This window comes from Empidonax traillii, unplaced genomic scaffold, assembly GCF_003031625.1.
Source record: "Empidonax traillii isolate 1590-97213 ecotype Southwest subspecies unplaced genomic scaffold, ASM303162v1 scaffold87:size1256882, whole genome shotgun sequence".
Taxonomy (NCBI): Eukaryota; Metazoa; Chordata; class Aves; order Passeriformes; family Tyrannidae; genus Empidonax; species Empidonax traillii.
The window spans coordinates 51,969-66,620 of NW_020955280.1; the positions used below are offsets into that span (position 1 = coordinate 51,969).

Below are 14,652 nucleotides of genomic sequence, written 5' to 3' on the forward strand. Positions count from 1 at the left end.
ATCAACGGCCTGGGCACTGCCACTGCCCCTCAGCAGCACTTGGGGCTTCTCATATGGCAGGTGATGGGGGGGGAAAGGGGGAGCAGCAGGTGGGAGATGGGTTTGAGAGCCGAGGCAGCTCAGCAGCTGCTGATCTCTCTGGGTGAGGCACCGGGGAGGGCTGGGAGCGTTCCCTTGGGGTCCCCAGCCTGAGCAGCTCCTGGGAGCAGGGGATGGAGGGGCGGGACAGGGGCAGCTGGATGATCCCCCCCCCAACCCCTGCAAGGGCCCTGTGAGTGGGAGAAGGGGGGTTTTGGAACAAGGAGTCCCTGGAGCGTGGCCGCTGCGCATGCACCGCATCGCGCCGGGGAACCCGAGCTGGGTCACTGGAGATCCGTGTGCTCAGCTCCCACAGCCTGGCTCCTGCTGCCATGGTGAGAGGGGATTCCAGAGCTTGTCCCCTTGCACCACACCCAGCCTTTGGCACTGATCTGCTCCCTGCACTCTGCTCCTCTCCCCAGAGTCCAGACTTGCCTGAGCGGGTTCCCGACAAGCCAAACCACGTCGAGGATGCCGTGCACAGCCCAGGGAGCCTGGCAGCCCAGCCAAGGAGGGGGGCACAGGGGGCACAGCCCTCCCTGGGACACGTGGGTGAGCTGTTTGTGGGTTTTGGGAATGGGGAGGGTGCCCTGAGCCTTGAGCTCCCACAGCATCCCCGGCCTTAGCTCAGCTCCTCCTGGCACCGTGAGAGAGGAGCACTGAGCCCAGGAACTGGTGCACAGCAACCCAGGGGCTTCACCAGGGCTTGGGAGAGCTGTGAGAGGTGGACAAACCACGCTGATCCTCTGTCCCTCTTTTAAAGATCCTGCTGAGGCATCTTTTGGGACCCTCTGCACCCTCAGGAGGCTGTTCCTGCTGCTCGGGGTCACCGGGCTGCTGGCAGGGACGGTGGCTGGGACGTGGCTGCTGGGTCAGTGTCTCCCCTGCTGCGAGTTTGGGGGGTCAGCACCTCGGGGAGGTGGTGATGGGAGCTCCTTGGTCAGTCAGCTGTGGCTTGGCATGGAGGGGTGTGGCTGGCGTGGGTTCTGTTGGTGGGGTGCCAGGGGGGCTCCTTCCCCTCTGTCCCCAGTATGGTGCATCCTGGGTGCTGCCCAGGCTGTGTGAGTCCATCTCCACCCCCTTCTCTGTTTGCTGAAGTGAAACACCTGCAGCAGCCCCAGCCAGAGCAGGAGCCCCCCCTGCTGCAGGAGCCTGATGCGATCCCAGCCTGCAGTGACGGGGAAGAGGAAGAGCCCGTGGTCCGGGGGGCTCCCAGTGCAGGTTTGTGTCTCTGCTTGCTGCCAGAAAGGGTGGGGAGAGGACTCCTGCCAAGCCCAGAAAGAACAGAAGAGAGGCTCTTTAAGAACAAGTATCTCCTGCTGACCCACGAGCTGCATTTTGCAGTTGTTTGGCTTCTCTTCTAAGTCCTGCTGCTTCCCCCAGAACTGCACCTTTGCTGGGCTCCTTTTCCTGTGACCACCCAGTGACTGGGATCACTTCTAGTTTCTAGCTGCTCTTTCTGGGGGTTTGGGTGGGTTTTTCTTGTTTTAGCCGTGTGTGAGGCTGCACAGAACACTCTGAAGGGGGCTCACAGGTTGTAATGGAGTGGCTTTAGTGTCTTTCAGAATAAACACGGCGAACTCCCTGCTGGAAGCTCAGCTGGAAGGACGTCCTGGCTGGCTCCTGGTGTGCCACGAGGGCTGGAATGGCTCCCTGGGCACCCTGCTCTGCCAGCAGCTCGGGTTCCTCAGGTGGGCACGGCAGAGGCAGCTGCTTGGGCCCCTGTTTGTCCTTTTCTGGGGGGGATGATCTTGGCAAAAGCAGGAGATGGAAGGCTGGGGGTTTGTTGGGGCAGCAGGTGGAACCTGGGACTTGGGATGACCTGCAGGAACGGCTCCAGAAGATCCTCCCTGCCCGGAGGTTCATTCCTGGCGGCCAGAGCTGCAGGACTGTGTCACATTCCTGATCCCCTTCCTGGGGCAATTCCCCTTGTTTCTGCAGAATGACCCATCAGAAAGGAGTGAACCTGACGGATCTCAGGGTGAATGAGCAGCAGCAGTTCCTGCAGGTCAGACCCCACCAGGAGGGGAGCCTGGAAGACTTGTGGCAGGTCAGGTAAGGGCAGCTCGGGGGGAAGCAGAGTCGGCTGAAGCCTTTTCTTTTAGGTTTAAGAACACAGCAAACTGTGCAGGTGCTGTGCAGTAAACAGCCCCTTTGGGAGGTGCTGCAGCCGCCCTGGGGCTCCCCAGTGCCCTGGGGGTTTTGGTTGCTGTTTATCCTGACCAGGAGGGTTTATTCCTGCGCAGGAGCAGCTGTGACTCGGGGCGGATCGTGGCTCTGAGGTGCTCAGGTGAGCCATTCCCTCCTCTCCCACGTCCCCAGGAGCTCTGCCTGGATCCAGCAGCTCCTTTGCTCCCGTTGCTCCCGCTCCCCTCGCCCTGCAGGGTGAGGGTGTGGGGCTGGAGCCCGTCCTACCCCCTTGCAGAGTGTGGGCTGCCCGCCGGGGCCGTGCGGGTGGTCGGGGGGGCAGATGTGCCCCCTGGGCGCTGGCCCTGGCAGGTCAGCGTGTGCCAGGGCTCCCAGCACCGCTGTGGGGGCTCGGTGCTGGCCCGGGAGTGGATCATCACGGCAGCTCACTGCGTGCACAGGTACCCCCAGCCCCCCTGCCCGCCCTGCTGTCCCCCCAGCTCTCGGTGCCCGCTGCCCTCGGCTCAGGGCATGCTGTGTGCTGTGCTGTGTGTTCTGCCCAGCTCCAGGAGGCTCCAGGGCTCTGCCTGGCGGGTGTTTGCAGGGATTGTCACCCACGGCTCCCTCAGGCAGGAGGCCGGGGTGCCAGTCCAGGAGATCGTTCATCACCCGCTCTACAACCACAACAGCCTCGACTACGACATCGCCCTCATGAAGCTCCGAGTGCCCCTCAATTTCTCGGGTAAGAAGTAGTTGTGTCCTTCTGAGGAATTGTCTGTCCTGTCCTACAGTGAAAAGCTGCCCAAAAACGAGCCTCTTCTGAACCTGCCCCTTCAGAGCAGCTCTGACAAGTTCAGCATCACAGAATGGTTTGGGTTGGAAGGGACCTTAAAGCTCATCCATTTCCAACCCCTTGCCATGGGCAGGGACACCTTCCACTATCACAGGTTGCTCAAAGCTCCATCCAGGCTGGCCTTGATGCTCCTGCAGGATACCCAGAGCCTTTCACATCTCTGAGCCAGCTGAGGGCTCTGCAGCCCTTCCCTGGCTGCTGCTGCCAGAGCTGTCCCTGCTGCCCTGGCGCTTTCCCTGTCCCCTTCTCCCCAGCTGCCATCCGAGCCGTGTGCCTGCCTCCCTCCCACCAGGACCTGCTGCAGGGCACGCAGTGCTGGGTCTCTGGCTGGGGCTACACCACCCCTGACCAAGGTGAGCTCCCATCCTGTCCCTCAGCGCTGCCCAGAGACTTTCCCCCTGCCCCATCCAGCCCCTTCCATTCCACGTGTGAGCTTCCAAAACACACCCCCTGCCCTCATCTCACCCAGCAGCCTCCACCCCGCAGCCTCCTGCAGGCCTGGCCACACCAATCCCACCAAGTTAGTCCCAGTTTCCCATCTCTGCCTTCCCCAGCCTAGTGCCCCGCTCTGCCCTGCTGCTCCCTGCAGGGCCTGTTTCTCCCTCGTGGCTCCTCTCTCCCCACCCCAGCGCAGCTGGCTGGGACGCTGCAGGAGGCGCTGGTGCCGCTGATCGGGACGCGGAGGTGCAACAGCTCGTGCATGTACCCGGGGGGGCTCACGGCCAGGATGCTCTGTGCCGGCCACGCCCGCGGCCAGGTGGATGCCTGCCAGGTAACCCACCCACCCATGGGGATGCCACCTGCCAGGTAACCCACCCACCCCTGGGGATGCCACCTGCCAGGTAACCCACCCACCCATGGGGATGCCACCTGCCAGGTAACCCACCCATGGGGATGCCACCTGCCAGCCTCCTGGGGGGCACAGCTGGGAGATACCGGCCTTGGGGAGGCAGGATGCCCAGTTTTGGATGTCCCACCCCTGGGAGTGTCCGGTTTGTCCAGCTGGATGGGGCTTGGAGCGACCTGGGCCAGTGGAAGGTGTCCCTGCCCGTGGCAGGGGTGGGTCTGGATGAACTCGAAGGTTCCTTTGAACCCAAACCAGTCTGGGGCTCTGTGATCTGCCTGAGCTGCCCCCTCAGCCCTGGCTGTGCCCCCAGGGGGACAGTGGGGGCCCCCTCGTGTGCTGGGATGGATCCACGTGGCGCCTGGTGGGCATCGTGAGCTGGGGCCAGGGCTGTGCCGAGCCCAACCACCCCGGGGTCTACACCAACGTGGCTCAGCTGCTGCCCTGGATTTTCCAGGTCACCGAGGTAAGCCCAGCTGTGTGCCCAGCCTGCTCTACAGCCCTGCATCTTCCAGAGGCAAATCCCAGTGCCAGCATCCCACTGAACTCTGCCACTCCCCCTGACCCAGGGCACTCTGGGATGACCTCTTCTACAGTACTGATTCTTCTGTTTTCATTTATTAGATCTACTAGAAATCAGGCAAGGAGGGACTTCACAGAGCTACACCTTGTCCTCTCCATGTGAGGAGTGGAGAACGGTCTGGGAGCGATTCATCCTGTCACTGTAACCCGAAAAGAACCTCAAAAGTGCTCAGTATAAATAGTTTATTTAAAGAAAATAGCAAATTACATTTCTGTGAACAATAAACATGGGAGAAGTGGTGCTTTTCAAAACAGGTGGGGTTTTTTTGGATTGCTGTGTATAAAAGGGACAGGGGGTCCTATGAGATGTCAGTGTAAGGGCAACACTCTCAGCCTTTGGGTCAATCCCTTGGAGGGGAAGAAAGCTGAGTTTTGAGTGGCAGACTCTGCTCCAGTATCTCCCATCCCTGCTGCATTCTCAGGTGCTGGGCTCTGTCTAACTGCCCATTAGATTGGATTTCCCCCTCCTCACACCACTTAAACCAGTGCAGAAGGGTTCTGCAAGGACTTGGGTGACATAAGTCAGGGCCTCAGGCCTGGCAAAAATGCTTGGAATGGGAACAGAAGTTGGACAAAAGTGCGAATAAAAAAGGATACAAGAGGAGATAACAGATTAAAACCACCAAGCTCTGTGACTGAAACTTTTGTGAGCAGTACAGGGCAGGAAGAACTTTGCTCCACGTGTGCAGCATCTTGGCCTCTGGGCTAGTTTAAGTGAACAATCTCAGTGAGTTTTTCAGCTAAATATGCATTTCTCAAAATCTAAACCATAACCTTTTGTGACTGAGAAAGACAATGCTACGAGTGCACCTTTCATTCCCTTTTTACATTCGTTTGCACTTCTCTCACTATTCTTAAAGGACAGAACATATAATACCAGAAAGACTCCAGAGCTACCCACTTCACAGCCAACAAAAACACAAAGGAAGGAGCTGAACTGGCTTCTACAGCTGGTAAAGCGAGACTGAAAAATTCTAAGTCAGTTTTAAGATATTTTCCATGAGAAATAAGAGAATTTTGCTACTTGTGCAAAACCCTGTGATTTGCACTCTGCACAGGATCTCCTTTCCCCAAATGCCCCCTAAATTGCTGCTCTCTTGAGGTCTGTCCCTCAGGAGAACCTGAGGTGGGAAAGAGCTAAGTTTGGCACTTCAGCATCCCTGGGAGGATATCAAGAGCTCTCAGTGTGTGGGTTTCATGTGTAATTGCAGGGACACAAGAGGTAAGACAGAGAGGGGTTACAGGCCCCTGATGTACAACTGCATAGATGAGTCACTACTGAGCAATAAGAATCCCTCTCCAGGACCCTGAGGCCAGTTTGAGATGAGGTTACACACAGCACCTCACATGGGAGGCTTATCTGGCAGCAGTGCCTGTGCTCACAGAGATGCTGGATACAAGGTTTGATTTGTTTTCCTATGCTGGGCTGAACAGGAAGATGAAATCCTAGAGAATGGGAACTAGCAAGCATCAGCAAAAGCATCTCTCCTCCACCAGGACACCCACCAGCTGCTGAAGGAGAACCTGGATTTGGGCAGAACTCCTGTGGGGAGCATGGTAGGAGGTGTCTGTGTGTTCCTCACCTGGGATTTCCTGGTCAAACACTGAGCTAGGAAATGTTCCTTCTCCCCCAGCCAAGCTCCACGAAGCACTTACCCAATTCTAATCTTTTTTTTTTTTTTTTTAAACACCAGTACAAATAAAAAAGATCAAAAAAATATTTGAAAGTCTCAGTTTGCTCTCGCTTTTATCAGAAGATGCAAAGTGCAGGTGTAAACGTGGGGTCACTTGATTTTGGCCAGTGCTGCTGCTCTCCTTTCTGTGTTCTGGAACAGGGCTCGGATCAGACTCTTCACTTCAGCTGCTGAGAATTCGGCTGCCAGAGGGCCCTTCCCATCTGCCCACCTGCAGGGAAGAGAAAGAGCTTTCTTTAACCAAACTGCCTGGGAATGGCACATTCAGACAGGCCTCTGAGGACCTGTGCCAGTGCTCACTAACCAGGTACGTGTGCAGCCCCAGCCCACAACTGGCTAGCCAGGTACACAAAGCACCAGGTTGTGAGGTGACTCCTGCACTCAGGACCTTTTCTTTCTCCTAAAATGCCTAAAGCCAGTCTGCAAAATTCCCATTTACCTCCTTAAGAACACAAGGAAGTGGTTTATGTCCAGGTGGAAGTAGAGTTGGGAGCCTTTGGTGAGTCAGACACTTCCAAGCTCCCTGCACCTGAGAACCAGCTGAGAAGGGAGAAAGGAAAACACCTACTGATCCACTATTTCCTGGAGGTTGGCTTGCAGAATGATCATCAGCTCTTTGAATGTCATCCACTTCTCCACGTAGACTGGAACTTCCTCTTGGTACTTCTTGTTCTTCTCTTCTTCAGGTAGAGGGGTGAAGACTTGGGGTCCCTCCTCCACCATGATCCTACAGAGTGAGTACAGCCTGTCTGCATCCTCTGCAGAGATATCCTGGAATTGAGGAAACATCAACAGTGGAGCAGGGAGAGTTATTTGTGCAGTGCCAAGTGAAATCAAAACTTGGTGTTGTGAACATTTCCCGTGGACACAGGGTTACAGTTTCTGTGAGAGGCAACTGTTCCCCTGAAATCTGACTTTGGGATCAGCAAGGTCACAAATTCCAGCTGTCCCCACCACCCCAGGGCTGGCACATCCACCCCAGCAGGTACCTCCAGGGCAACAATCCTGGTGACAATCTCTGTCAGGGCTGTGTTCAGTAAGGTCCCCATGGCCTTGCAGTACACGTTCACTGGAAAGACATCCTGCCAGACCTGGCCCAGCCTCTTCAGCTGATGCAATACCTGGAATTAACAGCTCTGTGTTACCTCCATGTTATCAAAAAGAACATATGAGAAGGTACCAAGTGATAAGGTGACCACATATGGTCAGAAACCAGGCTGAGAGAAGCAAAAGGCAATAAAATATCCTGCTAAAGACACAGCCCAGGATAAAAAAAAAAAACACAAACATGTCAGAAAATAGCTGTTTTAACAGTTCCACGCTGCTGAAACAGGACTGAGATTACACACTGGACCTTCCCCAGGACACCTGCAGACACAGGGAACTCTGGCTTTGACTGCCTTCCTTACCTGCCTTATTGCTTTGTTTGCTGCACGGAAATTCTCCTCATCATCCATGTTAGAAAAATTCCTGGCACTTGAGAGCCTCTCCAGGATTTCCCCCTTCTGCACTCGCATCTGGGCCTTAAAACACTCCATCCCTTCAGGAGGAAGAGCAAGCAGAGAGAAGCAATTAAGCAATTACTAAATTTGCTGTGCCTATTTATGACTGTAACTGCTGAATAATGAACTTGCCATAGTGTTTTATTTTTAATTGAATTTCCAGTCCCTAAACAGTCTCACAGAGCCAATTTAACCAGTAAGTTCTTGTGCAGCTTGCATTGCTACAGCACTTCTGAAAAAGAGCAGAGCAGCAGAATTAACTGTAGATGACTCCTGTTAGCTCACACAAACTTGTCTCTGAATTTGTTCCCACGGGATAAGCTGAAGAAAACATCAAAGGACTGAGCAGCAGATCCCAAAATACAGTGCTACAACGCTGTGCTGGAACACACATAGTTCTTGGAACTACAAGCTGGACAAGAGCTGGGTTCCAAAGAGCCAAGACTTCCCAATTTAGAAAATGTTGTTGCCACCTGTCCAAAAACCATCAATGCACTGCTCACAGGGAGTCAGCAGCCACACCTCCCTCAAAGCACCCATAGCAGCTGCCAGGGCTGCGTGCCACGTGACCCACGTGCGTGTTTTGGGAGGGGAAGGTGTGTTACCCAGCCTCCTGAAGGCAGGCACCAGGTCCACAAAGGAGGCTGCCCCGTTGCTCAGGATGTTGGTGGTGCGGTAGCGGAACTGGTGGCCCAGGGTGAGCAGGTGGTGGGCGAGGTACATGCAGTTGTTGTGGTGGATGGCTGCCAGCTGGGGGAACTTCTGCAGGCTCTCCCTGCCCCAGGCAGGAGGAAGAGAGAAGGAAGAAATGTATTTATTCATTAATCTGTTCAAAAATAGGCGTGCCTACCCTAGAGAAACTCACTGCAGGCGTTGCAGAAAATGGGTGAGGCTTGACTGGCACCAGTCAGAATAAAAACACTGAACTTGTCACATCCCCAAAGGATCCTCCAGGAAAGGAGCATTTGAACCATGTGTTATCCCCCACTTTTTCTAGCCATGGGCTTTCAAACAGAAATATACTTTGTTACAGCAAAGTTATGGTGAGGAAGAGGGAGAGAAGTCCTGTCAGGAACACTCCAGTGTTCTCTGACAGGATTGTGTCTTTTCAGTCTTCACTGCTGCCTTTTTTTTGCAGGAAAAACATCATTAAAAATCTGTGCATCAGACCTGGGGCCAAAGTTACATGGCTGGAAACAAATACAACCATGCAAGAACCTACTTTGCACAGATATGATTTAGTAATAGATTAATAGCAGCTTTTTGCTGCTGGAGAAAGCCCTCAGTAATCTCCAAGTGGGAGTGTCCCAGTAGCATTATTCCCTCTCAAAACAAGCCCTAGGGAACACACACAGGCACACTTACTTGTGGTATGTTGGCACCACTTCATAGAACAGCTGGAAGATTCTCCTCACCGAGTAGAAGAGCTGCACACAGCTACAGGGAAAAAGAGGTTCATGTCAGCCTGGCACTGGGATTAATGTCTTGTTCACAGGTGACCCTCAGCCTTCTCCAAAACAGGGCTTTATAAGCACTGAAGCACTGGCACAAAGAGGGGATTGTCAGGATCAGCTACAGCCATGTCAGCGTTCTGGAAAACTCACAAAGGCTGCGGTGACCTCGTAAGTTCAGTGTGGAAAAGCTTCAGAAGGGAGATATGTGAAACCCCAGAACAAAGGGGACAGTGTCCCTTCCCCACCAGGTGTGCACAAACACTCAGCCCCCTCTCTGCCACTGAAGGGTTACCTGGGCAACTCTCCTGCTCCAGCCCTGGGGTCTCTGTTTTTTAAACAGACTTTATGTGGTCCTCAATATTTGTTTTCTCTCAAGAGCCCTGCCAGCTGCAGGGCTGGAGCTCTTTGCTTTCACCAGCACAAAGACAGCAAGAACTCTGCTCACAATGGGTGCCAGCACTTACCATTTGGTTTGGAAAGAAGAGATGGGTTTGAGAACTGAGAGCTCTCAGCTGAGAGCTAGGGTGGGATAAATCAGTAAAGAGAACACTGCAGCAGCACCTCTCCCATGAAGCCATGGACTGTGTTGTGCACACTGGGGAGTTCACAGTGGCTACACTGCTTTAGGAGCTAAAATACAAGGCAGTGCACCTGAATGTTCCCTGAAAACCCAACTCCAAAAAGCTGCTTAATCTGAGTACTGCAGGCAGCACAGTTTGCAGCTGTACCAGTCTCCTGCATAAACCCAGGGCTGCATCCACCAGCCACAAAGAGGGTAATTTTAATGACTGATTTTGAAGTACATTCTATTCTTTTGAAGTTCCTTTAACCTATTAACAGATGCTGGGTGCTGCTAGAGGCAGTGAGACTCTGCCACACAGATTACTGATCAGTAACTCCTACCACTGGTCTGTGCTGACTGTGGCCTCCAGGAGCGTCTGATAAACCAGCTCCATGAGCTGCTCCACGGAGGAGCTGATCCGGCACGTGGGCAGGCAGAAGGTGTACTGGCTCAGTCTGGTCTCACCCTCCAAGTTCACCGTGCCATTGTGCAGAAGGCTGGGGGACTTTTGCATTTTCGAGTGGTCTCCTGACCCAGGGTCAGGAAGCTGTGGGAGGGTTACACAGGAGTCAGGTGTGATCTGAGGAGAGACAAGAGAGAGGGGTAACGGAATTCAGAGCCCACAGAAAGGACACTGTGCAAGATTACAAAGCACTGAATGACACAGATTAAGACTCAAGGGAAACACAAGATCACAGCACTATTAAAAGATGTTTAGAAATTGTCTGCCGAGATCCCCAAATAATCCCAAGTGCTCCACAAAAAAACGACTTGGCTGTTGTAGACAATCCTTCCCCAACCCCTATTTTTCCAGAAAAAATGTGTGTTGCATCACCTTTACAGTGTTGTGGATTTCTGAGGTCATCAGGTTTCTGGCTGCTGCAATCACATCCTGGCACTTCTTGCTGGCAAAGTGGGAGTTGACGTTACGGGCGTATTTCAGTAGGTCAGTCGTGTCTCCTTTCAAAAACTGCATGTTCTTCAATGCCTTTTCAAATTCCTCTGTGGATTTAATCACCTGAGAAGAGCAGACACATGTTTTACATTAACACAGTCTCCCAGAATCAAAGGACCAAACGAAAATGTTGTACAAACTTCCACTCGGCCGAAAGCAAGGGATGAAAATAGGTTTTAGAGTGCACCGAGCACTGAAATGTCACCCTGGGCTACCTGGGGCTCTGTGTTCAAACTGGGCACCTGGCACCTCCTGAGGGATTTTCTGAGACCCACCTCTGTGTACTGCTCTAGTTTGCTGCTGTTGGTTGGGATGGAGTTCACCAGGCAGTTCTGAACGAGGCAGTTGGAGAGCTCTTCCCAGATCAGCTCACCCAGCAGCTCTGCCAGTGTCACTCTGCCATCCTTCCTGTCCTCCCCAGGCTGCTCAAGAGGCACATCTGGATTCCAGAGAATACAAATGGATTTTAATACACCTGTTTCCTGGACCAGACCCTTCATCAGTTCCAAAGACTTCCCTCCTGTACTTCCCTCACATCTAATAGCGATTAACAACCAGATATTCTGGAAACTTCTGCTCCAATTACACAAACAAGGTACTACTGATCATCGACTAATTACAAAAGGAAGAAGCTACCTACTTAGCAGATATTTGTGGAGAACTTCGAAAATAAGCTTGATCTTGTCAAAAACCTCCATGGGAGAGGAGTGATCCAAGACAGGCTCCTCGGATTTAAACCTCAGGATGAGCACGTCAGGCCGTTCCTCGGGGAGTGGCTGCAGAGATGGGTATGAAATCACCGGCTTCAGGATGTACTTCAGCAACAACTGGCCTGAGAAAATGAAAGAAAAAAATGTTTTCCAACAGCAGGAGGAAGGTAGTTTGCTCCAGTGAGGTTCAACCTGGTCTGTCTTACCAAAAGCTTTCAGCCTGGTGTGCAGCTCTCCCAGGACAGCCAAGGCCTGGAGCACGGACGCCACGGGTGGGCCAGCAACCTCCTCCTCCTTGGATGGCATCGTGTGTAAGTGCAGCTCTGAGTGCACCACTGCCTCCAGGCTGCTTTCTAAACACAAAGAACCACCAGCTCAGTCAGAATGGGATATGACAAGCTACTCAGTCCTCAGGTGGCAGCTGAAGCAACGTTCAGAGGGAAAGAGCTCATTAAACCACCTTACTCCAACAGTTTTAGTGCATTTCCCATCTTGTCTGTGCCTGGAAACAGGCATTTCAAACAGTGGAGCAAAACCAGCAAAAAAGAGCAGAACTGTGAGCACCTTTGGAAGGAGGGAGCTGCCACACAATGAGCTTCTGCCACTCTTCCCCGAGGTGGCAGAGCATGTTCTGTGTCTGCACCGTGAGCTCCGTGCCGAGCGCCCTCAGGATCTTCAGCTCGAAGCCCTTGCGGGATTCCAGGTTCCTGAGGCTGCTCCGTGCCTGGTGGGGAGGATCAGACACACAAAACACTGCTCAGTGCTGCCCCTGCCAAGGAGCTGGTGCAGTTTATGCTCAGGAAGTCACTATTACCTTTTCCAGTTGCTGAGCTGCTGCAACGTACTTCTTCTCCAGCAAGGCAGTCTTGTGCTCTTTAATGGCTCTGTCAAACTGCAACAGTCACACAGACTCAGATCAGATTCAACAGCTCTGCTGTGAAACCACAATTTTAAACTACAGAGACAGGGGAGTTACAGATGTTCAAAAGAGAAGCCCAGAACGGTGTCTCAGACTGAGGAGAGCGATTTTAAGCCGCCCCCCCCCCCACCTCCCCTCCTCACCTCCTGCAGCTTTTTCAGGACACTCAGGACCAGTGTGTCCCTCTCCAGCTGCTGCTTCAGCTCTGCAAATTCAGCAACAGCCACATTCAGATCTTGCTGGACCTGAAATAGCAAATTGTTCAGTTCACTGACAGCAATTGTTATCAGGCACATTTCCTCTTACACATGAGAGTTAGAGTATTTCTCTTACTAGAATAATTTGGTGAGGAGGAAAAAGGCTCCATCCGTTTTACTCCTTATAGACACTAGAAACACTTATAAGACTGGTTTTTCCTTAAACACATAAGATTTGTAGAATGGGTTGAAAGGGCCCTTAAAAATCATCCAGTTCCTATTAGACTACAGTTTTTTTAAAGGCACTCCAAGGAAGTTCAATCTTGAAATGCAGTTATAATCATTTCAGTGTTTCTTTAGCACAGCCATTTCAAACACAAGGATGCTTGAACTGAGCCAAAAGTCAATTCTCAGTGAACACCACTGCAGAACTCAAGATGCTGGGACATCAAAAAGGCAATAATCAGAGTGTGAGTCTTCAATCTGACCTGCAGGAGCTGCTCACGTTCCCCCTAAGACCTCACTGGATGTGCACAGGTATGATCTGAGTTCCTGTTCTGCCCTAAACCACCCTGGGACCAACATGGGTCAGTTTGTGTGTCACGTCCCCTGCAACAGCCAGGGCTGGTCCTTCTCTTGGGAAGGACACTGTGACACACCTTCCCACCTGCACAGCAACAGGACAATCCTTAATGACAGCTCCTAACTTACACCCTGCTGTCACACACACCTGAGTCACCTCAAGACATTCCTTAGGGGTGGTGCCTAAGGAGTCAAGAGTCACAGAATCATGGAATATCTGGAGTGGAAAGGGACCCGCGAGGATCATCAAGGCAAACTCCAGGCCCTGCCACCCACCCACTCCAAAATTCCACCCTGTGCCTGAGAGTGTTGTCCAAACATTCCTCGAGCTCTGGCAGCCTTGGGGCTGTGACCTCCTCCCCCCAGTCCCCTCCCAGCACACCAGGATGGGCTGCAGATTTGGGGTAAAGCCGCGTGGAATCCCCCAATGCCCTCCCCGGAGTCACCTCGTTCTCGATGCTCGCCCTGAGCAGGTCAATGTTGCTGGACAGCCCGTCCACCTGTGCCACCAGCTCCTCTGCACTCTGCATGCTGGGCAGGAACTCGTTGTACTTCTTGTTTATCATGTTGCAGACTTCTCCCTGTGGAGAGGGAGTGGGGGGTGAGAGAGGGGGGCACCCCAGGATGAACTAGGGCTGGACACCCCAGTATGACCCAGGGCTGGGACAGAATCCCAAACCTGCTGGGGTTGGAAGGGACCCCTGGACATCACCCAGTCCAACCCCCCTGCCAAGGGCAGGGTCACCCGGAGCAGGTGACACAGCAAAGTGACCAGGTGGGGCTGGGGTTTGGAATGTCTCCGCAGAGGGACACTCCGGGACGCAGAGGGACACTCCGGGACGCAGAGGGGTACCTCGGCCTGACCCAGGGCCGACCTAGGACTGGGCACCCTGCTCTGAGTGACCAGGGCTGGGCACTCCAGGCTCAGCCAGGGCTAGTGGGACACCCTCATCTGCCTGACCCCGGGCTGGGGCACCCCGGGCTGACCCAGGCCTGGCCACTGCGGGCCGAACACCTCGCTCCGAACCAGGGCGGACCCTCCAGTCCGACTCCAGGGCCGGACACCCTGCCCCGCACCAGCTCCTCGGCCCCGCTCCCCGCTGCGTTCCCCCCCTCCCCGTTCACAGCCCTGCCTTGAGCTCCTCGACGCGGCGGGACAGCCTCCCGACGCGGGTGCCCAGGTGCTCCTTGTCCAGCCGGCCCGAGTGAGCCAGCACGGCCGCCACCAGCGAGCCCGCCCGCGCCGCCATGGCCGCCATGGCCGCCCCGCCGCTACGGCGGCCGGCACGGACCGCGCGGCTCAGCCGGGCAGCACCCAGGGCCACGGGTTCGAGGCTGCGGGGACACCGCTGCGCTGGAGGGGGGGCCGGGGGATGCGGGTGAGGGGGTGTTTGGGGGGCTCCGAGGTGTTCTGGGGGGGCTGGGGGGCGTGTGGGTCCGCGGCTGCTGCAGGGTTCTGTAGATGGGGGGACACCAGTGAGTGCTGGGCTTGTGGAGCTAGGGGGACACCAGTGGATGCTGGGGGACCTGGGGATGCTGGATGTCTATAGCTAGGGGGGCATCAGGGGATGCTGGGGGACCTGGGGATGCTGG

General features: G+C 54.3%; 2 protein-coding genes across 2 annotated transcripts; one reads left to right on the forward strand and one right to left on the reverse strand.

Moving 5' to 3' along the window:
- Positions 1 to 328: 328 nt before the first annotated feature.
- On the forward strand, positions 329 to 4,535 carry LOC114056332 (transmembrane protease serine 5-like). Its single transcript, XM_027881452.1, has 11 exons — positions 329 to 413; positions 842 to 949; positions 1,634 to 1,769; positions 2,020 to 2,133; positions 2,325 to 2,368; positions 2,504 to 2,666; positions 2,769 to 2,947; positions 3,313 to 3,411; positions 3,688 to 3,830; positions 4,216 to 4,368; positions 4,527 to 4,535. The coding sequence occupies exons 1-11, from the start codon at positions 329 to 331 to the stop codon at positions 4,533 to 4,535; spliced, it is 1,233 nt and encodes a 410-aa protein (XP_027737253.1).
- A 1,667-nt stretch (positions 4,536 to 6,202) lies between these two features.
- Positions 6,203 to 14,309, reverse strand: ZW10 (zw10 kinetochore protein). Its single transcript, XM_027881318.1, has 16 exons — positions 14,193 to 14,309; positions 13,506 to 13,640; positions 12,424 to 12,525; positions 12,176 to 12,253; positions 11,926 to 12,085; positions 11,568 to 11,714; positions 11,292 to 11,483; positions 10,927 to 11,090; positions 10,532 to 10,714; positions 10,038 to 10,276; positions 9,046 to 9,117; positions 8,286 to 8,455; positions 7,588 to 7,718; positions 7,168 to 7,299; positions 6,747 to 6,949; positions 6,203 to 6,389 (listed from the first exon to the last, which is right to left on the reverse strand). The coding sequence occupies exons 1-16, from the start codon at positions 14,307 to 14,309 to the stop codon at positions 6,269 to 6,271; spliced, it is 2,346 nt and encodes a 781-aa protein (XP_027737119.1). The 3' UTR covers positions 6,203 to 6,268.
- Between the last annotated feature and the right edge of the window lie 343 nt (positions 14,310 to 14,652).